Below are 22869 nucleotides of genomic sequence, written 5' to 3'. Positions count from 1 at the left end.
AATCAATTGATTCTTAACAAAGGTCCTAAGACAGTTTTGGGGGGAAAAGAATAGACTTTTCAATAAATGGTACTGTATCATCTGAATAGTCACATAAAAATAAAGCTAGACCTTCCTCATACTATGTATAAAAATGTGCTCAAAATTGATCAAAGACTTGGGGTACCTGGGTGGTTCAGTGGGTTAAGCGTCTGCCTTCAGCTCAGGTCATGATCTCAGGGTCCTGGGATTGAGCCCCGCATCAGGCTCTCTGCTCAGTGGGGAGCCTGCTTCCCCCTCTCTCTCTGACTGCCTCTCTGCCTACTTGTGCTCTCTGTCAAATAAGTAAATCAAATCTTTAAAAAAAAAAATTGATCAAAGACCTAAACAACAACAGTAATACTTTTAGAAAAAAACAAATGTTAATCTTGTGACTTCTGATTGGACATTGGTTTCTTGGATATGACACCAGGAGCACAGGTACCACAGGAAAAATAATAAATTGGATGAACTTTATTAAAATTAAAAACTTGTGTGTGTTAAAATACACCATGAAGAAAAGTGGAAAGACAACCCATGGACGGGGAGAAAATATTTGCAAATCATACAAGTCCCTAATTAAGCAACTGGTATCCAGAAAATACGAAGAACTCTTAATACTCAGTAAGAAGACAAATAGCCCAATTAAAAAATAGGCAAAGGACTTGAATAATCCTTTCTCCAAAGAAAACATACAGCCAGCCAGTGAATTCGTAAAAAGATGCTCAACGACATTAGCTATCAGGGAAATGCAAATCAAAACCACAGTGAGGGATACCTGGCTGGCTTAATAGGTAGAACATGCAACTCTTGATCTTGAGGTTGTAAGTTTGAGCCCCACATTGGGTGTAGAGATTACTTAAAAAATAAAATCTTTACTAACAAAACAAAACCACAGTGAGATATCATATCACACCCACTAGGTGGCTTTAATCAAAAGGACAGATAAGTGTTGCCAAGGATGTGTAGAAATTAGAACCCTCATGAAGAGTCATTGGAGTGTAAAGTGGTGCAGCTGCTAGTCTGGCAATTTCTCAAAAGGTTCAGCATAGAATTACCAAGTGACCCAGCAATTCCACTCCTAAGTAATGAGATATGAAAGAGAAAGGAAAACATGTTCAAAACAGCATTATTCATAATGGGCAAAATGTGGAAACAAACCAGATGTCTTCTAGATTGATAAGTAGATAAATCAGTGTGGTATTTCCATACAAGGATATGTTATTTAGAAATAAAAGGAATGAAGTACTGGTTCACACAGAAACATGAATGAACTTGAAACTTTATGCTAAGTAAAGAAAGCCAGACAGAAAAGGCCACATATTATATGATTCCATCTTTTTTTTTTTTTTTTAAATGAAATGTCCAGAATAGGCAAATGTATAGAGACAGCAAATTAGTGGTGGGGGGTGAGGGGTGCATGACAGGAAGTGAAGAATGACTGCTGATGAATATGGGGTTTCTTTTTGGGTGACAAAATTGTTTTAAAATTGATTGTAGTAATGGTTAATTCTGTGAGCATGCTAAAAACTGTTGAATTGGCACTTTGAATGAGTTATATGTATGTGAATTTATCACAGTAAAGCTGTTATAAAAACAGTTGAGAAGAGTAGCTGGCATGTGTGGTATTCATGGTTTAAGTGTTTGCTCTGATGATGGTGGTGCGAGTAACTATTAGAAACATGCAGCATATATTACTGTGAAGCATTCTATTTTATAGGATCTCCTCTATCGAAGATCTAGGTCACTAGTGGATTATGAAAATGCTAATAAAGCACTGGATAAAGCAAGAGCAAAAAATAAAGATGTTCTGCAGGCTGAAACCTCCCAACAATTATGTTGTCAGAAATTTGAAAAAATATCTGAATCTGCAAAACAAGGTACTGTTAACCTTACCCTTTAATCATAAGGTATACTTTAAACTATTATATGAGTTAAATAGTTAATCCTAATTTCTTTTGTTCACAGAACTTATAGATTTTAAGACAAGAAGAGTTGCTGCATTCAGAAAAAATTTAGTGGAACTGGCAGAGTTAGAACTGAAGCATGCAAAGGTATTGTCATATTAAAGGTTTAATAATTTAAGTGACTTATAATTTAGAAATGAGTCCATTATGTGGTACCTGGCTGGTTTAGTTGGGAGAGTATGTGAATCTTGATCTCAGGTTCATGAGTTTGAGCCCCATGTTGGGCATGGAGATTACTTAAAAAAAAAAAAGAAGAAGAAGAAGGAAATGAATCCATTATGGAATGATAATGATTCTTTAATGACTGTTTTCCTTCTACAGACATACTGTAAGAAATATTCCTGAATTAGAATTAATTACAGCTGGATTATAATTTTTTTAAAGATATTATTTATTTCACAGGCAGAGATCACAAGTTGGCAGAGAGGCAGGCAGAGAGAGAGGAAGGGAAGCAGGCTCCCTGCTGAGCAGAGAGCCCAGTGTGGGGCTCCATCCTAGGACCCTGAGACCATGACCTGAGCTGAAGGCAGAAGCTTAAGCCACCCAGGTGCCCCTAAGATTCTCAAGTTTTAAAATTACTGTAAGGTTTGGACCAACCTTTATCCTTAAAAAACAAACAAAAGAAAAGAGATTTATTTATTATTTTACAGATAGAGACAGAGAGAGAGAAAGAACACGATTGGGAGGGAGAGAGAATCCTAAGTGGACTCCATATTAAGCCTGGAGACCAATGCAAAACTTAATTTACTTAACATAATGCTGTCTTCAGTCAGAGGGACGGAAAACTAAAAGCATATTCAAAATTCCTCAAACTATAAGTATTAAATTAAAATCAACTTTTAAGTGTTTATTTTTTGATATGTTTATAGCATTTACCCTTTGAAAGTCATTAAAAAGTTTAAAACTATACCAAGAGTTTTGGGATACCACATTTTATCTCCTACATTTCAATAAGCTTTTTATGTTATTGGCCTCCTGTCATTGCTGCTTTAAAATATTACACTGGAGGCCCTCCTGGTGGTTCAGTGGGTTAAAGCCTCTGCCTTCGGCTCAGGTCATGATCCCAGGGTCCCGGGATCAAGCCTCAAATTGGGCTCTCTGCTCAGCAGGGAGCCTGCTTCCCCCCCATCTCTGCCTGCCTTTCTGCCTACTTGTGATCTCTGTCAAATAAATAAATAAAATCTTTAAAAATGTATATTACACTAGGAAATAGAATCACTTCTGTACACAGGCTGATTATTGTGCACATTTCTTCTTACAGTGTGCTTTATGTGTTACAAGGGTTTAAGGTGCCATCTCATACCAGCTTGATTTGGCCTATAGTCACACCTTCTCTTCTTCTTCAAAGTCTTTTCTGTTTTTTTAAAGATTTTATTTATTTAGTTGTCAGCGAGCACAAGTATCGGGCTTCAGGCAGAGGGAGAAGCAGACTCCCTGCTGAGCAAGGAGCCCGATGCAGGACTCGATCCCAGGACCCTGGGATCCTGACCGGAGCCAAAGGCAGAGGCTTAACTGACTGAGCCACCCAGGTGTTGCTCAAAGTCTTTTGTTAAGCTCCAGCCAGTTGTGTGGTTTTTTTTTTTGTTGTTTTTTTTTTTAGTCATTTTTTTTCTTTTTTTGTGGTATAAAACACATAAAATTTACCATCTTAACCATTTTTAAGTGTGCAGTTCAGCATTGTTAAGTATATCCACATTGTCTTGCAACAAGTTTCTAGAACTTCTTTAGTTATTGAGCATTTAATTTTTGAAATGTAATTGTAATCATGTTTATGTCTATGTCTATTAAATTTTAGCTTGCTAGTTTTAGCCTAGTGTGGTATCTTTGGGAAACTTCAGTTCGATCATATGGTACTTGACTATTAGAGTGGTTATTACTCCCAAGTGATAGACATTCGTAATTTGTACGAATTTCCCTTTTGTGTCCTTATCTAAATTTTAATTTAAAGGATTGATCAGGGAGCACCTGGGTGGCTCAGTGGGTTGTATCTGATTCTTGATTTCAGCTCAGGTCTTGACCTCAGGGTCATGAGTTGAAGCCCTGCAATGATGGAGCCTACTAGGAAGGAAGGAGGGAGGGACAGAGAGAGAGAGAGAAAGGGAGAGAGAGGGAGGGGGAAAAGAAGGGGGAGAGAGAGGGTCCTGAGATCAAGCCCCACGTTGGGCTCCCTGCTCAGTGGAGAGCCTGCTTCTCCCTGTTGCTCTGTCTGCTGCTCTGCCTGCTAATGCTCTCTTTTTATCTGTCAAATAAATAAAATCTTAAAAAGAAAAAAGAAAGAAAGAAAAAGAGGAAGAACATGTTTTGATAAATCTGGCATGGTTTATTCTTACTCTACATGTATTGGTTTCTAATGTTCACAATTTTTGTTTCTTTGTTTTTTGTTGTTTTTTCTTTTAAAGATTTTACTTATTTATTTGACAGACAGTGATCACAAGTAGGCAGAGAGAGAGAGAGGAAAGCAGGCTCCCACGGAGCAGAGAGCCCGACGTGGGGCTCAATCCCAGGACCCTGGAACCATGACCCAAGCCGAAGGCAGAGGCTTTAACCCACTGAGCCACCCAGGCGCCCCTATTTTTGTTCTTTTTAAAGAGGTTATAAACTGTCAGGGATTTTGTTAATAAATTAAGGAGGGGTTGGCAAATTACAACATACTTTTATAAAGCCTGTGACTCAGGAGTGGCATTCATGTTTTGTTGTTGTTGTTTTTAATTATTTTGGCAGCCTTTTTTTTTTTTTTTTCTTTAAGATTTTATTTATTTATTTGACAGAGATCACAAGTAGGCAGAGAGGCAGGCAGGGCGGGGGTGGGGGGGCGCCCATTGGCAGTCTAATTTTTAAGTCATTATTTTCAGCAAAGGAATATCATGACATGTGATAATTTTATGAAATTTATATTTAATTTATAAGTAAAGTTTTATTAGGATACAACCAAGCTCATTCATTTATGCTTTGTCTATGATTGCTTTTATACTACTACTATAGCGAAGTTGAATAGTTAAAACAGAGAGCAAATGTCTCTCAAAGTCTAAAATGGTTTTGGGGGGTGCCTGGGTGGCTCAGTGGGTTAAAGCCTCTGCCTTCAGCTCAGGTCATGATCCCAGGGTCCTGGGATCAAGCCCCGAATCGGGCTCTCTGCTCCGGTGGGGAGCCTGCTTCCTTCTCTCTCTCTGCCTGCCTTTCTGCCTACTTGTGATCTCTGTCAAGTAAATAAATAAAATCTTTAAAATATAAAAATAAAAATAAAATGTTTTTTTGGTTTTTTTTTTAAGATTTTATTTGAGAGAGTGAGTGAGGGGGAAGAGAGAGAAGCAGGCTCCCCGCTGTGCAGGGAGCCCAACACGGGGCTCAATCCCAATATCCTGGGATCATGACCTGTGAGCCAAAGGCAGACGCTTAACCTACTGAGCCACGTAGGCGCCCCTCAAAGTCTAAAATGTTTAGTACATAGTTAGCCCTTTACAGAAAAAATTTGCTGACTGCTACTATAGATTGATGCCAACCTCTAATTCTCAGATTTTGTACTTTTCAAATCCTTTCTGAAACGTGTTCTCTGTATTCAGATTATTTATTTATTTATTTATTTATTTATTTATTTATTTATTAAATTTCTTTGGCAGAGAGAAAGATCACAAGCAGGCAGAGAGGCAGGCAGAGGGGGGAGGGAGCAGGCTCCCTGCTGAGCAGAGATCCCGATGTGGGGCTCAATCCCATGACCCTGAGATCATGACCTGAGCCAAAGGCAGAGGCTTACTTAACCCACTGAGCTACCCAGGCGCCCCCCTGAAAAACCTTTTAATTTATGAGAAAAGAATGACAGGTTTTCAAGAAACTGTCCCGTTTTTGTGAGTTTTTTTGTTTTGTTTTGTTTTTTAAATATTTTATTTTTTACTTGACAGACAACAATCACAAGTAGGCAGAGAAGCAGCAGAGAGAGAGGGAAGCAGGCTACCTGCTGAGCATAGAGCCAGACGCAGGACTCAATCAGAGGACCCTGAGATCATGACCTGAGCCGAAGGGAGCGGCTCAACCCACTGAGCCACCCAGACGCCCCTTTTGTGGAGTTTTTTTGTTTTTTTGTTTTTACCTTCTGAATGTTCACTTAAATCATCCCTTCATTTCAAGTGAGCCAGTCATTCACCAAGCCATTCACTCACCTCCCACTGCACTGTGCCCACAGTGGGCTGGGTTGCAGGAAGACCAGCCCGTTGGGACCTCTGCTCTCAGAATTCATGGTCTAATAAGAAACGTGTCAGTATGGGGTGCCTGGGTGGCTCAGTGGGTTAAATCCTCTGCCTTCAGCTCAGGTCATGATCCCAGAGTTCTGGGATGGAGCCCCGCATCGGGCTCTCTGCTCGGCAGGGGGCCTGCTTCTCTCTCTCTCTCTGCCTGCCTCTCTACTTGTGATCTGTGTCTGTCAAATAAAATCTTAAAAAAAAAAAAGATCCCGTGTCAATATGTCCCTCAGAAAGAATGTTATAATTAAGTTTAACCATAGTAAGTACCTCCCTTTGCCAGGGGCCATAGGGCAGGCCACACAGAGCCAGCGTTTAAGGAGTTCCTGGCCCTGCAGAAGAGACAGGAAGACACTGAAACAAAGAAATCCTAGGTTTTTGTGACATTCCTGGACCAGCAGTCACAGTAACCTCGGGGTTCTTGGCCCACGTCTTTCTGGCAGGGGCTGGGCAGAACCTCTGGAAGCTGAGTTATTCCAGGAGCAGTTTGTGGGTGAAGGAGAAAGAAAAGAAGGTGAAAAACAGATGGGCTCTGGGGAGGGCAGGGGTGAGAGTCAGTCCACAGGGTAGAGAAACTGCTGGTATGGTGGCTTGGTATGGGAGGAAAGGCTAGTCAGTTTGAATATGAAAACGAAGGAAAATCCTCCAAACCGGTGTACAGCGCCTCAAAACACAGTACAGGCGTGGTAAAACTTTTGTGCATTTTTTTTATCATAGCAAATACAGAAAGGTACAAAGAAAATAAACATTTATTTATGACAGAATGACTATCAACATTTCCACCATACATAATTTATTCAAGTGGATTGTTTCTGTGGAATCAGAGTTCAGCAAATGGATGGGCTTCCAAATGGGGGAGAATGAATTTTGGAGTTTCCTTCAGCAATGTTATGTTTAAAAGTTGCCAGCCTTCAAAGCAAATTTTATCTGATGCAAAATGGGTTTATTCGGGGATAACAGGAATTACAATTCAGGACACGCAAGCTGTAGCAAAAGCCGCAGGCAAGTGCAGAGAACAAAGGACAGGAATGCTCTTTTAGAGAGGGAAGGGGGGAGTTGGGAAAGGCTGTTACGAACCAAAAGTCCACTAAAGTAAACTGTGAGTTGGAAGTGCCGTGACTTTTCACTGGCTTAGCTGTGACAGTCTTGCCTTGTGGGGGCCATTGCTGGACAAGGAGACCACCTTTCTTTCTCTTGCTGGGGTAGTAACGTGGGTTTCCTCCTGTTGAGAATACAAGGTACTAAGAAAAAATAAAAAAAGAAAAAGAATGCAAGGTACTTCACTTCACTTTCTCTTCCTGATGGGTCTACAAAGTCTGCAATCAGTGGTAGGATCTGAGGGCTCCCCTTCTGGCCTCCCAACTACATTTTATTTTATTTTATTTTATTTTATTTTATTTTATTTTATTTTATTTTATTTTATTTTATTTTAAGATTTTACTTATTTATAACAGAGATCGAGAGAGGTAACACAAGCAGGGGGAGCTAGAGAGGGAGAAGCAGACTCTCCGCCAAGCAAGGAGCCAACCCTGTGTTGGGTTCCCTGCTCAGTAGGGAGTTGCTGCTCCCTCTCCAGCTCCCCCAGTTTGTGTGCTCTCTGTCTCTCTGTCAAATAAATAAAATATATTTTTTAGAGATTTTATTTATTTATTTGACAGAGCTCACAAGTAGGCAGAGAGGCAGTCAGAGAAGGGGGGGGGTGGAAGCAGGCTCCCTGCTGAGCAGAGAGCCCGATATGGGGCTCCATCCCAGGACCCTGAGATCATGACCTGAGCCAAAGGCATAGGCTTAACCCACTTAGCCACCCAGGTGCCCCAAATAAAATATTTTTTTAAAAATAAGTAAATAAAATGATGTCTGCAGGTTTCTCAGAGGCAAAGTTACTGTTTTATACTTTGAAATTAACAAGTATTTTGTGGTGAGATACTTGGCTTGGGACTATGTAAGTTAAATAGCCATCACTTAACGGGCAGTGTCCCATGGAATTTTGTGTGATAATGGAAATACTCTATAATCAGCACTTCCAGTATGGTAATCACTAGCCACATGTGCTGCCAAATGCTTGAAATGTGCGTAGTGCAACAGAGAAGCTCAAACTGTTTTTATTTCATTTTAATTAGCAGAAATTTAAGTGTTCTGTAGCATGTACCTAATGACCACAGTATTAGCATTTCAGCCTTATATTATTTTTAGCATCCATCCTGACTTTTGCCTGAGTCAGTTTTTATGATGGTGGCCAAATGGTGATCAGTTTCTAATTCCATCATTGTACACATTTTAGTTGGCTTTCTACTCTAAGGAAGTTTTCCTTCTCCCCCATTCATGAGTTGATGTAACCTATATGTTTATACATATCTGAATTTGGGGGCCATTTCACATGTTTTACAGATGCTACACAGGTTTGCATTTTATAGTATACATTTGTATATGATCTTACTACTTTATTTTTACTTTTTTTTTTTTTTTTGAGAGAGAGGGAGATCATGAGGGTATGGAAGGGTGGAGGAAAAAGGAGAGAGAGAATCTTTTTTTTTTTTTTTTAAAGATTTTATTTATTTATTTGACAGAGAGAGATCACAGGTAGGTAGAGAGACTGGCAGAGAGAGAGAGCGGGAAGCAGGCTCCCTGCTGAGCAGAGAGCCCGATGTGGGACTCGATCCCAGGACCCTGAGATCATGACCTGAGCCGAACGCAGCGGCTTAACCCACTGAGCCACCCAGGCGCCCCAGGAGAGAGAGAATCTTAAGCAGGCTCCACACCCAGCATGAGCCCAGTGCAGGGCTTGATGTCACAGCCGCAAGATCATGACTGAGCCAAACTCAGCAGTTGGTCGCTTAGCCAGCTGAGCCATGCAGGCAGCCCCTTATTAAAATTTTTATAAAAATTGCTATAACTTACCATTTTAGTCATTAAAATATACATTATATTAATTATATATATAATATAGTACACATATTTTAATGGCCAAAGAAGAGTGATAAGAACCTATCTTACTGTCAGGAATGTTCAGGGACACCTGGGTGGCTTGGTTGAATGTTTGACTCTTGGTTTTGGCTCAGGCCATGATCTCAGGTCAATGACATCAACCCCCACGCGGGGCTTTGTGCTCAGCAGGGACTCTGCTTGAGATTCTCTCTCCCTCTGCCCCTCGCCCTGCTCTCTCTCTAAATAAATATCAGTAGTTTAACTTGGACACAGAGAGCATATTTTATCTCTCATTAGATCATGCCAGGCAATTCAAAACAATATTATTGGTCTAGATGGAAAATTACTGAAGAATCTGGTATGTGGAAAAATTGTACATGAAACAGAGTATATAGTTTTATGTCTTTAAACAGTTATTTTTGGGGGTGTCTGGGTATCTCAGTCATTGGACGTCTGCCTTCGGCTCAGGTCATGATCCCAGGGTCCTGGGATCGAGCCCCGCATTGGGGTCCCTGCTCAGCGGGAAGCCTGCTTTTCTCTCTCCCACTCCCCCTGCTTGCAGTCCTCTCTCACTGTCCTTCTCAAATACATAATAAATAAATAAAATCTTTTATAAAAATAAATAAAATCTTTTTTAAAAAAAAAAGTTACTTCTGTGTAATGAGTAGCTTGTTACCAAAATTTTGTTGCCGTAATAAATTTAAAGTTACGTGATTTCTAGTGCTGTATATTTTTTCAGTACAATTCTTCCAAGCTCTTTGAGCTTCATAATTTATTCTCCCTTCCCTTGTAGGGTAACCTACAGTTGCTGCAGAACTGCTTGGCAGTGTTAAATGGAGACACATAAGCCACACTTCACCTTCGGTTAAAAAGGGCTGCCTTCTTTCAGATTTTATTTTTGTTTTCTTAATGATATTAAGCATTTACTGCTCACTGGAAACAAAAGAAACAGCTGACAAAGTGCATCTACTCTCTTTTTTTCTGAGAAACCACGGAGCGGTGCCGTCCATGGGCTCTGCCAGTGTGTGCGGTGGGACGTGGCACCCCTGCACCTGTGTGCTCCCTGCGACAGCTGTCCCTCACCGTGCGCGCCTCCTCTCCCGAAGCCCAAAGTTCAGTCTTGTTTTAAGTAGCCTCTGTAACTGTGTTTATTTTATGAATAGTATTCCTTATGGCTGCCAGTCTTACTTACTTTTAAGTACTTTCTGAAGTTTAACCCTTTTAAAAATACATTGCTCAAACAAGATAAAGATTGCCATTACCTTTTTTTGAATTTTGTTTTTAAAAAACATTGTATACCACCTTAGCTCATTCATGTATCCTGGTAAAGCATCTTAATCAGACTTATTTTTAATTAATGAACATTTCTTAGAAGTTTGGGGACAGATTTTATGTAATCTTTATAAGTATGATTTCTGATGAAAAGCAAATGCATTAGTATGTTTGCCTTAAACTTGTAGACTAAACCAACTATTATCAAATAAACAGTGATAACAGTGATAGTTTTTAACTCTGTGGTCATTGTATCACTCTAAAATTTGGAGTAGCTATAATAAATCTACTCCTTTATTATACTTTACAGTGTAGGTCTTCATTTTTCGTTTTTCTTTTTTTAAACAGCATATTGAACCAAGTTCACCAGTCCCTTTACAAAAGAATGAACTGCTTCTCTGTGTGCGGTTTAGCCTTTCATAGAAGCTGGACCTGGGCAGAGGCAGGTTAGAAGCAGACATTTCTAAAATACAGGAGCAGACCGAATGGTCTGTTACGGTTTCCTGACGTCCATCTCTAGCTCAGCCAGTGAACCATGGATGTGCCATTGAGCCCACTTGATTGTTACGCTGGTGTATAACTTGGCGTGTGGAGAGAAAGAGTGCTGTAGAGAACAGCATTTGTTGGTGGGGGAGAAATTGGAATATTTGAAATAAAGTGGGTACAAAAGATATTATTGGCCTTTTTAATGTAAATTAACATCAAGTTATTTCTAATTTAAAATTAGGTTGTGTGGTTTGATTTTTTCACTAAGTTCTCTTGCAGTTGGAAACCACAGGTATTTGGGTTGGTCACGCCTCGTTTACATTTTCCCAAACCCTGGCCTAGGTCTTAAAAGAGTAGTCACCGTGATTCCAGCCTTGCATGTTCTGTTGCCTTACTGGTGTGCTGGTTAATGTTTCTTTCATTGATGTTGTTCCCTGATGCCATTTGAACTGGACTTTTCTGTTGCCTGAGAAATCTCTGTGTTTTGTCCTCCTTCGTGTCTCCTTCACTGGTGAAAATACACCTATGCGATGCTCTCCAGTGGGTGAACATGGGACAGAGAGCCCTAGCTTCTAAATTTGGGTGCAGTCCCTTCACTGGCTGCCCCTGTGGCCTCAGGCAGGTTCGCTTGACCTCTGTCTGCCTCAGTTTCTCTACTACAAAGGACATATTGACCTACCTCACAGGGGTGTTGTGAGGATTAATAAACATTTGGTACAGTGCTTTGGAAATGTGATGATGCTGTATAAATGCTAAGAAATAGTAAGTACACGGGCGCCAGAGGGGCTCAGTCGGTTGAGCGTCTGCCTTTGGCTCAGGTTGTGGTTCCAGGGTCCTGGAATCAAGCCTCACATCCGGGCTCCCTGCTCGTTGGGGAACCTGCTTCTCCCTCTCCCTGCCCCCTGCTTGTGCTTTCTCCCTCACTGTCTCTCTCAAGTAAATGAATAAAATATTTTTTTTAATTGAAAGAAATAGCAAATGCAGGGCAAAAAGCTGTATTGTTCCACATAGCCATCAGCTAATCTGTACCAAGGAGGTCTTTTGGGGAAAAAGGGTAGGAGAGTGCCCCCATCCCTTGGTGCCTGGTTTACATTTTTACATTTTCACAATGTGTGTTGGGGTGGGGGTAGACTGGAAGCAGCAGTTACATATTAGAGCATATGTGGGAGGGTGCTTAATGAACACATATAAATGAGTTGACTGTTCTATGCAAGGGCTTTCTCACAAAGCACAAGATAAAGAACATATGTTACTCCCTCAAGGACATACTTTAGGAGAGGTTCTACTTTGTACCTCCAGAACAATTGAAACATTCCATAGTTCACTGCTAGTTCCTGATAATTGCCTTGGTTTCACTGCTCTTGGGCTGTGGCATTAATGAAACATTTATTGGCCATTGTCGTATGCCTGGGGGACACAGGACAAACAGGAGGATGCCCAGGAGCACAGATAAAGCCCTACACTATGTGGTAGTATAGTGTCTGCCACAGGGCACACTTTATGCTCTGAGGAGAAGAGAGCAATCTAGGCAGTGGGAATGACCCAGGGTATGAACAGGGTGGGCCGGGGAATGAAGATTGTGGGAGTTTTGCAGTGAGGGGGAGATGGCAAGAAAGGAAATTGCAAAGGAAAGTGGGTCACAGCAATTGCACACTACTGGGTATTTGTCCCAAAGATACAAATGTAGTGATCTAAAGGGCCACCTGCACCCCGTTTATAGCAGTGATGTCCACAATATCCAAACTATGGAAGGATCTAGCTGTCGAAAGGATAAAGATGATGTGGTATGTACACACACACACACACACACACATGTGCGCACACACAGAAATAGTAAACAAAATCAAAAAATGAAATCTTGGGGCGCCTGCGTGGCTTCGTGGGTTAAAGCGTCTGCCTTTGACTCAGGTCACGATCCCAGGGTCCTGGCATTGAGCCCCACATGGGGCTCTCTGCTAGCAGGGAGCCTGCTTCCTCCTCTCTCGCTCTCTGCCTGCCTCTCTGCCTACTTGTGATATCTGTCAAATAAAATCTTTAATAAATAAATGAAATCTTGCCATTTGCAAGGACATGGACAGAACTAGAGTGTGTTATGCTACGTGAAATGAGTCAATCAGAGAAAGAATTATATGATGTCTTTTTATATGATTTATATAATACGTGGAATTTAAGAAACAAAACGGGATCATAGAGGAAGAGAGGAAAAAATAAAGCAAGATGAAACCAGAGAGAAGCCAAGAGAGACTTAATCATAGGAAGCAAATTGAGGGTTGCTGGAAAGAAGAAGGGTGGCGGAATGGGCTAACTGGAGGTTGGACATAGGAGGGCATGTGATGTAATGAGCTATGGCTATTATATATGACTAATGAAACAGATCTGTACCTCTGAAACCAATAATGCATTATATGTTAGTTGAATTAAAATTTTGAAAGGAAGGAAGAAAAAGCATCAGGACCAGTGAGGCTTATTGACTGGGCTAGATGTCTGCACCTGGTTTGGAAAAGCTTATACAATATTAACGTTCTGTAGCAAAACTAGAGAAGTTGAGCTCAAACTGATCTTTTTGAAGAGAGGCACTACAGGTTAAACAGTTTAAAGTATTAGTAAGACACGTCTGGCTGGTTTAAGAGGAAAACTGCTTTCGCGGAATTAGAGTGGTTCAAGGCCTTATAAAAAAAAAAACACCAAGCAAAACTTAACTTGCATACCGTCTCTGTATAGAACTACCTGAGACAGATGGTACACCTACCTCAACCCCACACACCCAAAAACGGATTTCAATACTGCGACATATCTTAAATTGTATAAACAACTTAAAACTTCGTTACAGACTTCCCAATCTAAAACCCACGGTCAGAAAGCATTTATAAACTCCAAATAATTCAGAACTCCTACACACACCTCAAAGTAAGGCCAAAACTCAAAAGCACATGCATATTTATTTGTGTGTTGTTTGTTTTGGAGACCCTGCTTACTCACTCGGCAGAAACACAAAGAAAAAGGACACAAAGAAACATCAACGAGAGAAAGGCTTCCTACCCAATACGGAATTCCTAGGCAAAAAACTCACCGCCTAACCCCTAACTTTGAAAACTAAAGCAAAAGCAAGCAGCAGCTCACAAAAACGATATGCACCTTCCTTTAGACCACTAAGAAATCAGGGGAAAGCGCGAACGCAGTCCCCCACTACCACAAATTATGCAGTCGAGTTTCCCACATTTGGGGAAATCGCAGGGGTCAGCACATCCGGAGTGCAATGGATAAGCCTCGCCCTGGGAAAACCACCTTCGTGATCATGGTATCTCCCCTGCCAGGTAAGTATGAGTTGCTCTCCGCGCCCCCCAAACACCCTCGCGCTCCACCCGCTCCTTACACACGGTCACTTCCCTCCCGCCGCCCCCGCGACCCCCGCCCCCCGCACCACCCCCGCCGCCTCCTCGCCCACCCGCAAAGCCACGGAGGGCGCCTTCGTCGGGCCCCACGCGGGACCGGCGGGCTCGGCCGGGGCGGGCCCGGCAGCCTCTGCGCGCCTGCTCCTCTGCATACGCCACGCCCTTGTCGTGACGTCCCCGAGCCCTGTCCCCGGCTCTGGGATACCAGATGTCCGCCGAGACTGCGAACCCCTGAGGGGCAGGGGGGGCGGGGTGGGGGCGGGCGGCGAGGGTGTCAGTGAAATAACATTCGAACAGAAAGCATCAGGGCAAGGAGTCCATTCGCAGAGTAGGTGCGTGACTGGGGACGGGTGTTGAATAGTCTCCGAAAACCAAAGGAAAAGAAATGTCACATTTCCATCCTGCAGGATGAGCTTACCTCTTTCAGGCTGTCTAGATTTACCTTTTCCTCTTCTATACAAGGAGATCCTATCTGGGTATCAAGTGTAAATATCCTTTCCAGATATGACCAAAATGATTGAACTGTTGTATGTCCCTGGGTGACTGCTGCTCAGGAACAAAGCAACGCAGGAGACAGGACTAGAGATTATAGGATTAGCAAAGACTTCCCGGAGGTTCTAGCAGCATAAAGATCCAAGGAAATACAGTAAAGCTTTTTTTTTTTTTTTTTTTAACTGAAAAAAGGAAAATTGTCAAAATCAAGAAATTCACACTGATACAATATTATTACTCTACAGGAGTTATTCCATTTCCATCAGTTGTCCCAATAACGTCCTTTATAGCAAAGGAAAATTCAAAATCACACATTGCTTTCAATTATCAAGTCTCTTTAACCTTCTTTAAGCTGAAATAGCTCTCAGGTAATTCTTTGCATTTCATTATGTAGGCATTTTTTAAGACTACAGGCCAGTTATTTTGTAGAATATCCTTCAGTTTTTGAGTTGTCCCATGTTTCCTCATAAGTACATTCAGGTATGCATTTTTTAAGGATTTTACTTATTTATTTAAAAAAAAGATTTTACTTGTTTATATATTTACTTACTTACTTATTTCTATGAGCAGGGAGCCCGATGAGGGGTTTGATCCCAGGACCCTGAAATGATGACCTAAGCCAAAGGCAGACACACTTAACCAACTGGGCCACCCAGGCACCCTTCAGGTATGCATTTTTGACATGAATACCACATAAATGATATTGTGTCTGTTAAGGGTTGGCTCATGTCCCTCCCCAAAATATGTTGAAGTCCTCAACCCATAGGTCATTCAACCTATGAATGTGACCCTATTTGGAAATATGATTTTTGTGGTTACCATCCTGTTAAGTAAGGTGAGGTCACTAGAGTAGGCCCTGATCCAATGTGACTATTTTTCTTATAAGAGGAAAGTGCCATGTAAAGATATTTGCACACAGAACAGTATCTGATGACAGAAGCAGCGATGGTAGTAATGTAGCTGCAAGCCGAGGACTGACTGTCACCACAGGAAACTAGGAGATGGCAAGGAAAGGTTCTATGCAAAGTCTCAGAGAGACTGCAGGAACCTTGCCTTTGGACCTCTAGCTTCCAGAACTGTGAGAGAACACATTTCTGTTCTTGTAAGCCATCTTATTTGTGGTACTTTTTATGACAGACCTAGCAAATTAACATAGTGTCCTCCTCTGGGCATCACATTCGGAGGCACATGACTCAGTTTGTTCAATTATTGGTAGTATTAACATTGATTACTTAGGGGTGCCTGGGTGGCCCTGTCCATTAAGTGTCAGCTAAAGCTGACCCCCTCAGGGTCCTGGGATTGAGCCTCCCAATGAGTTCCCCACTCAGCGGGGTGTCTGTTTGGCCACCTCAAGCAAGTGGTGGGAGGGGCAGAGGAAGAGAATCTTCAGGCAGACTTCCCACTGAGTGTGGCAGCCAGCGACGGGGGCGGGGGGGGGGGGGGGGGGGGGTACCAGGGGGGGAGAGTTCGATATCAACACCCATGAGATGACCTGAGCCAAAACCAAGAGTCAGACCCTTAACCAACTGAGCCACCCAAGCGCCCCTCTGACAAGAGTTTTTAGCATTCATTGATGACTCTTGCATCATAATTGACAACTGTTGATCTTCTATCACTCATTCATTTATTAGTTGACATTGTATTGTAAAAAAGAACTTTCCATCCTTCCCTAGGTACTGTCAATATAAGCTCATGGTTATTATTTTATTTAGTTGTTTGTAACCCATAACTGTTTTAAAATTTATTTTGATGTTCAATGAAAGCCCCTTTTAGGGGGGCTACTGTGGATTGCTGCTTGGCCTTTGGGCTAAGATCAAGTGCAGGGTGGCTACTGCATACTTTTGATATGTCCATACAATTTTTGGAGCATTTCCTTATCTTTTGGCACAAGATGTTCCAGGGCCATTTTGTACCTTTCTTGACTCCTGAAAATTATCTTTTCTCCGAAGAGGCCTGGTTCTTTTCAGTGGAGAATGGCATTTAGAAAGCAATATCATGGTAGTAGGTATACTTAATGCTACTGTCTTTGCTTCTAATCCCCTTCAGTGGGCAGAGGTAAAAAATACATGTTTCCTACACATATCTGTATCTCTTAAAAATAATGAGCCCTTACCGATACTTTCAATTCCAACTTTCACTTGAACACACATGGTTCCCCTTTTGCCCTCCATCATTCCATATTTGTATCTCTTTTCTTCAGCAGTGAGGACCTTGACTCCCCAACATCCATAAACACATTAGCTCAACCTACAACACATGAAACATTAGTACAGAATTATCACAACCAGGTAGCTATGAAATACAAACCTACTATGGGATAGTTCAGTATTTGTTTGCACTTCTTGTCTTTGGACTTGAAGATGTTTATAGTTAATGTACTATGTCCAAAAGTCATTTCAGTTGGTTATTTCTGTTTATTTCAGTGTGGTTACACCATTCATCTAAGATAGTTAAGTTCAATTATGCTCATATTCAATTTTAGAGATTTCCCCGCTGCAATTTAATAATATGTGTAAAACATTAAGAGAGTTCCAAAACTGAATTACAAAGAAGGCGATCCAGGAAAGCCATCACTCTCCCCTTCCTTTCGCAGGTCCCCCCGAAACCCCAATACTGTCACCACTTCTGGTTTATTTATTGGTTTTGTGTTTCTTTTTGTATAATTTTCTTGTTTTCACATTTTTGCTTGACAAACGGGAACACACTACGTTTATTTTTGGACTTCATCTTTTTCACGTTACATAGTTCACGTGACATACCTTGGGAAATTTTCAAGTCAAGCAGATCGTCCCAACCTGCTTCAGACCACGGGTCAGCCAAAGAAAAGGTAAAAGCAGAAACCCCTGAGGGCTGAATAGCCCAAAGACTGTGATTTCTCTGTGGGGAAGGGTTTCAAAAAAGATGGAGAGAGAATGAAACGCCTAATTTTACTACACGCTAATGTTGGGCGGCTACCTGGCATGGAGAGCAAAGCATGCGCCTGCGGGTAGCTGTACAGATTACTTTGAGGGGGGAAAAAAAACCCACAACAAAAAATTATATATAAAGTTCATTTTAACTAGAAAAAACACAGCAGATCTCTCCTGCGTGGTCTATTTTCATTCCCCCAAGCGGTGCAGAACACCAGCACCGGGACGTCACGACAAGGGCGTGGCGTATGCAGAGGAGCAGGCGCGCAGAGGCTGCCGGGCCCGCCCCGGCCGAGCCCGCCGGTCCCGCGTGGGGCCCGACGAAGGCGCCCTCCGTGGCTTTGCGGGTGGGCGAGGAGGCGGCGGGGGTGGTGCGGGAGGCGGGGGTCGCGGGGGCGGCGGGAGGGAAGTGACCGTGTGTAAGGAGCGGGTGGAGCGCGAGGGTGTTTGGGGGGCGCGGAGAGCAACTCATACTTACCTGGCAGGGGAGATACCATGATCACGAAGGTGGTTTTCCCAGGGCGAGGCTTATCCATTGCACTCCGGATGTGCTGACCCCTGCGATTTCCCCAAATGTGGGAAACTCGACTGCATAATTTGTGGTAGTGGGGGACTGCGTTCGCGCTTTCCCCTGATTTTTCCGGTTTTTCAAAAAGCAGAAGATTCGTCGGCTTCTGTGAAAGCGGGTTTCACCGCCTAGCAGAGGAAACCCTATGCGCGGCTTGCTCCGTGACCCGAGCCGAAGACAGCGGCTTAACCCACTGCGCCACCCAGGCGCCCTCGTCAGATATTTTTGATGTGCCTATGCGTGGTGCCTAGTGGGTGCACGGTGGCCGTGCCAGCAGCAACCCGCGGTGGTTTTTTTCCTTGCATGACGTGCTTTTAGCGTGCCTTTGGCCGGGGGTGGCTTTTTGTTTCTCCGTGTTGTCAGTGTACTTGAAGTGCGTTGTTCAGCCAGCAAGGAAAGCCGTTCTCAAGAAATTCTTCTCTGTTCCTAATGGGAAAAGCCCCTTTTCAACGGTACTTCCTATCCTACTCTGCTTTGCGGAGTTATTTGCAAGGATTTGTCACCTTTGTTCCTGTGGCCCATCGCCCAGCGATTTCAGCATCCTCTGGTCCCCTGGGCGCATGGTAGAGAAATGCCCCGTCCTAGGGGTTCTTGAGTGGTGGTGCAAGGAGTGAAGCGTCAGGTCAGACTCTTGCTTTCCGTTCAGGTCATGATCTCAGGGTTTCCGTGGAGCCTAAGGTTCTCCCTCTCCCCCGAACAAGGAGGCAGCATCTGAGGCCTCACCTTGGCCCCATCTACCCATCATAATCAGCAGTTTTAACAAGAGTCCCATTCGGTTCTAGAGGCGTTAAAGTTTGGAAAGCACTGATCTAACATAGTATATATTTTACTTTTCTAATTTTACCCTCCTGGGATGTAAGTCCCCCAGGGCTGGGATTCTGGTCTATTTTGTTGACCCTCCATGCGCACTTGCCTAGACTAGCCCATGGCCATATAATAGGCTTTCAACATATTGGATGAATTCTTACTGATCTCAGGTTTAAAAAAAAAAGTGGATTCCAAGCGGGGTCTGGATTCTAGCTCTGAGTCCAGGTAAGATGACCAACACTCTCCTTCCTACAGAGAAATCACAGGGTTGGAAGCACTCCCTGTCCCGTTTCACCAGTAGTACCTCTGAACATCATTTGCCGGAGCCCCTAAAAACGCTATACAGAACAGTCCCTGGGCTCAGGGAGAGGATCCTCTCGTCTACACCCTCAGCATCCAATCTAGCCTCCTTCAGCCCCTTCTCCCACCAGAGAAGAATGGGATCATTCTACAGACATCAGAGAGAGGTAAGTCAGGGGTTAGCACCTTATATCTGTCACATGCCTGCCTCTCTTGTTCATACATTGCTTCACCCTGGATCAAACAGTAGGGGACACGGACTTTATTTCTATCCTTTTGGGGTCTCCACAGGACCTGAAAATTAAATGGACATAAAACAGAATAACAGGAGGCGGGACTGGGTGACTCCGTCCACAGAGTGTGTGCCTTCAGCTCAGGTCATGATCCCAGGGCCCTGGATTGAGTTCTCCGTCGGGCTCCTTGTTCAATGGGGAGCCTGCTTCTCCCTCTGCCTGCTTCTCCCCCAGCTTGTGCTCTCTCTACGTCAAATAAATAAAATCTTAAGGCATTAAAACAACAACAACAACAAAACAGAGTAAGAGGAGGCAAGCGTACAGATTTTTACATGGACATAGGAGACCACGTAGTAAAATGAAGACCCAAAGAGGCAGCTAGGTAGGTCTCCAAGAAGCTCGGGTTCCTTTTACTTTTTCTTTTATTTATTTGAAGACCAAGATCTGGTGCTTCGTGGTCACGGATACTGGTGTGTCCCGGCACCTATTTTACTCCACAGATTGTAATGCATTATTATCCTTACCTTGATTTGGCCAGTGGGAAGCCTTTCAAACTGGCCCTCGTGTGCCTGACATGTCCACGTCGGTCACCGCACGTTGCTCTACTTTTTGGCACAGCTACGCGTTCCGGGGCTTGACGAGGCCGGTGCAGACCCAGCCGTGAGGGCCATGCTGGTGGCGTGGCTCCTTGGACCCTCCCTTGCCCACCGACCTGGATTCCCGAAACGGGTCAAGATTCTCTGGACTTTCCGGAGAGGCCCTGCAGTCAGAGGGAGAGAAGGGAACGCCAGTGCCGGGGATGGACTCCCTGCCCTGGCTCCCCTGCATTGCAACAAGCCTCTCCGATCCCATCTAGCGTGTGCCCAAGACCACTCCCCCCACCCACTGAGAGTCCCACAGAGGCCCAGCAAGCCACAGGTGCTCAGCCTCCCCCTTGACTGAGTGCCACCACCACCTGACTGGGTAGCAGGCACCTCTGCGCTTGCAAGGCTGGGGGGCAGCACCTTGGAAGCCCCCTGCTGCTCTCCCTGATACCCCAGCCGGGAAGGGTCGGCCATGCTGGGGCCCAGGCTTGCATTGGCTGGTCACCAAAACCCAATGCCCTCCCCTCCCTCCACCCGTCCTCCTGCTCTTTCCCCAAAGCACCAGAGCTGGGTCCCCAGGGATGCCACCCCTCCACATCCCATCAGGGGCCACATCCAGTGAAGGGCTTAAGGTGTTCTCCTTGGTTCCTGTCTGCTGGGCTCTGTAGGTAGTGACCTTGGAGGCCGGGGTTTCTCTGTGGCTTCAAAGCAATCACATCTTCCTGAAGGTTTTCACCTGTTGGGCTTCCCTGGCGGGCCCTCCTGAGCCCCTGGAAAGTATGGCTCAGTCCATCTCAGTTAGCAGTGGCACAGTGGGACTGAGTGGGCCACATCCAGTGAAGGGCTTAAGGTGTTCTCCTTGGTTCCTGTCTGCTGGGCTCTGTAGGTAGTGACCTTGGAGGCCGGGGTTTCTCTGTGGCTTCAAAGCAATCACATCTTCCTGAAGGTTTTCACCTGTTGGGCTTCCCTGGCGGGCCCTCCTGAGCCCCTGGAAAGTATGGCTCAGTCCATCTCAGTTAGCAGTGGCACAGTGGTTCTCTCCTCTTGGGGAGAGAACCAAGAGGAGCCTGCCAGGAGAGGAAGACGTGTGGGGAAACACAGTCTTCAGTCTGAGAGGCAGAAGCAATGGTGAAAAGGAGCCCGTGGGCTCCGAGGTCAGGGATGGCAGTGGCTGGGTCCCCAAGGCTCCCAAGGGCCACACTCCACACTTGGAGTCCCACTGGAGTCCCCTGTGGGATGCACTCCACCTCTACTTGGAGACTCTGGAGTCTCCTTCCTGCAGGAAGGAGGAGAACAGGGAGGACCATTCTCTGGAGTTCTCTGCACCCACACTCCTCCCCCCCGGCAACCTGGCTCTGGCTCCAAGGTGAAGCCCATGTTCTCCGCGGTGCCCTCTGGCTGGGCCTCAGGATCTGGCTCTTCAGGCCCTGCCAATCTGGCCTGCAGGCCCCGCGCTAAGTCAGCCGGCTGCTCAGAACCCGCAAGACGGCCAAGCAGGTGAACGTGTGTGTGCCCGTCCACGCTGGCAGCTGTCCACGCCCCACCCCACCCCTACCCCCACTCTCCTGCGCCCTGCCTTCAGCCCTCATTGCCCCGACTCTCTCGGGCTCTGAGCTCTAAGTCTGCGCTGTGGCCGCCGATCTCACTTCCCCGCCCCCATCCCTTCCCACACGTGGAGACCCCTGCGGTCAGTGGCCAGAAAGCGGACAGGATGGAAATATCTCCTCTGTTTCTACTTCCCTCCATCAGGTGTAGCCAGAGAATCGGAGAATCGGTGTGGGGGGTTTACCGCACTCCCAGCGCAGTAGGGAGGAGGCTTGTACCGAGCGGGAGCAGTCCGCGCTCCCTCAGCGGGAGCACCTGCCTCCCACCCTCCCCACACACCACCCCCGCCCCACCCGACGCCGCCGGGGCTACAGAGCAGGTGCAAAGGCGCGGGAAAACGGAAGTGTACCGGGCCGCACCCCGCCCTCACACGGACGGAACCCTGAAGGCGCCTCCGACGTTCTCAGCCACACCGGCCAGGCCCATGGAGGCCCCTGCTGCCCTTCGCTCCTGCCAACGTCAGCCTCGAAGCAAGCGCACGACTGGCGATGGCCTGGAAAACCTCAGGGTGACAGTTCTGTCCCACGAGCAGAGTAAGCGGGTCCGCGAAGAGGCTCTTCTGGCGCCGTTAAGTCTGGATGTTTCTACCCCACCTGAAAGACAGGGAAGGAGACAGACAGACAGACGGCGGCTGGGAGAGACAAGCGGTGACCATCCCCGGAGGCCGGGCAGGAGACGGCCCCAGCTCGAGAGGGACAGTTGTCCTGAAGGAAGCCGCGGTGCTCCCTGCCCCATGGGAGGACCCGTCCGCTTGTCAGCCGCGCGGGCGGGCGGGAGGCAGACCCTCTCGGGCCACCTGCTGGTGCGGAGCCGGAGTCGCGGGGGGGGGGGCGGGGGGAGCCAGTGCCGAGGGCGTGGGACCGGGCGGCGCCGAGCCGAGGCTGCAGCCGCGCGGACCCGGAGCGCCGCAGGGCACGTGGCGGCCCACGGCCCCAGGAAGGCCCGGGGTGCTGCCGGGGCGGCGGCACACCCGCAGCCGAGGAGGCGGGGGTCCCGAAGGGCTTCCGGCCTCGGGCTGGGAGGGCGAGGCCGCCGGGGGTCGCGGTGGCTTCCCCGACGGCGCAAAAGCGTCGGGCGCG

The 22869-nt window shown here is 45.4% G+C and overlaps 1 protein-coding gene, 2 long non-coding RNA genes and 2 other non-coding genes across 5 annotated transcripts in view; 4 read left to right on the top strand and 1 right to left on the bottom strand.

The window, feature by feature from the left end:
• Positions 1-11631, top strand: part of SNX6 (sorting nexin 6) — a 63208-nt gene extending 51577 nt beyond the window's left edge. Inside the window, exons 12-14 of the mRNA XM_032344014.1 lie at positions 1739-1898; positions 1987-2072; positions 9936-11631. Of these exons, the coding sequence (XP_032199905.1) occupies positions 1739-1898; positions 1987-2072; positions 9936-9989 (300 nt within the window). The 3' untranslated portion in view covers positions 9990-11631. The remainder of the gene's footprint in view (positions 1-1738; positions 1899-1986; positions 2073-9935) is intronic.
• Positions 11632-14058: 2427 nt separating this feature from the next.
• LOC116592277 lies at positions 14059-14222 on the bottom strand. The gene has a single exon (XR_004286440.1). It is a non-coding gene; the product is annotated as a U1 spliceosomal RNA (small nuclear RNA).
• Positions 14223-15411: 1189 nt separating this feature from the next.
• LOC116591264 lies at positions 15412-17797 on the top strand. Its single transcript, XR_004285917.1, has 2 exons — positions 15412-15451; positions 17530-17797. It is a non-coding gene; the product is annotated as an uncharacterized LOC116591264 (long non-coding RNA).
• Positions 17798-18163: 366 nt separating this feature from the next.
• LOC116592276 lies at positions 18164-18327 on the top strand. Its single transcript, XR_004286439.1, has one exon. It is a non-coding gene; the product is annotated as a U1 spliceosomal RNA (small nuclear RNA).
• Positions 18328-18458: 131 nt separating this feature from the next.
• On the top strand, positions 18459-19795 carry LOC116591261. Its single transcript, XR_004285915.1, has 3 exons — positions 18459-18491; positions 19324-19535; positions 19660-19795. It is a non-coding gene; the product is annotated as an uncharacterized LOC116591261 (long non-coding RNA).
• The last annotated feature ends 3074 nt before the right edge of the window (positions 19796-22869 follow it).

The sequence above is a fragment of the Mustela erminea genome, chromosome 5 (genome assembly GCF_009829155.1).
Source record: "Mustela erminea isolate mMusErm1 chromosome 5, mMusErm1.Pri, whole genome shotgun sequence".
Lineage (NCBI taxonomy): Eukaryota > Metazoa > Chordata > Mammalia > Carnivora > Mustelidae > Mustela > Mustela erminea.
This window is presented reverse-complemented; position numbering and strand designations above follow the sequence as displayed.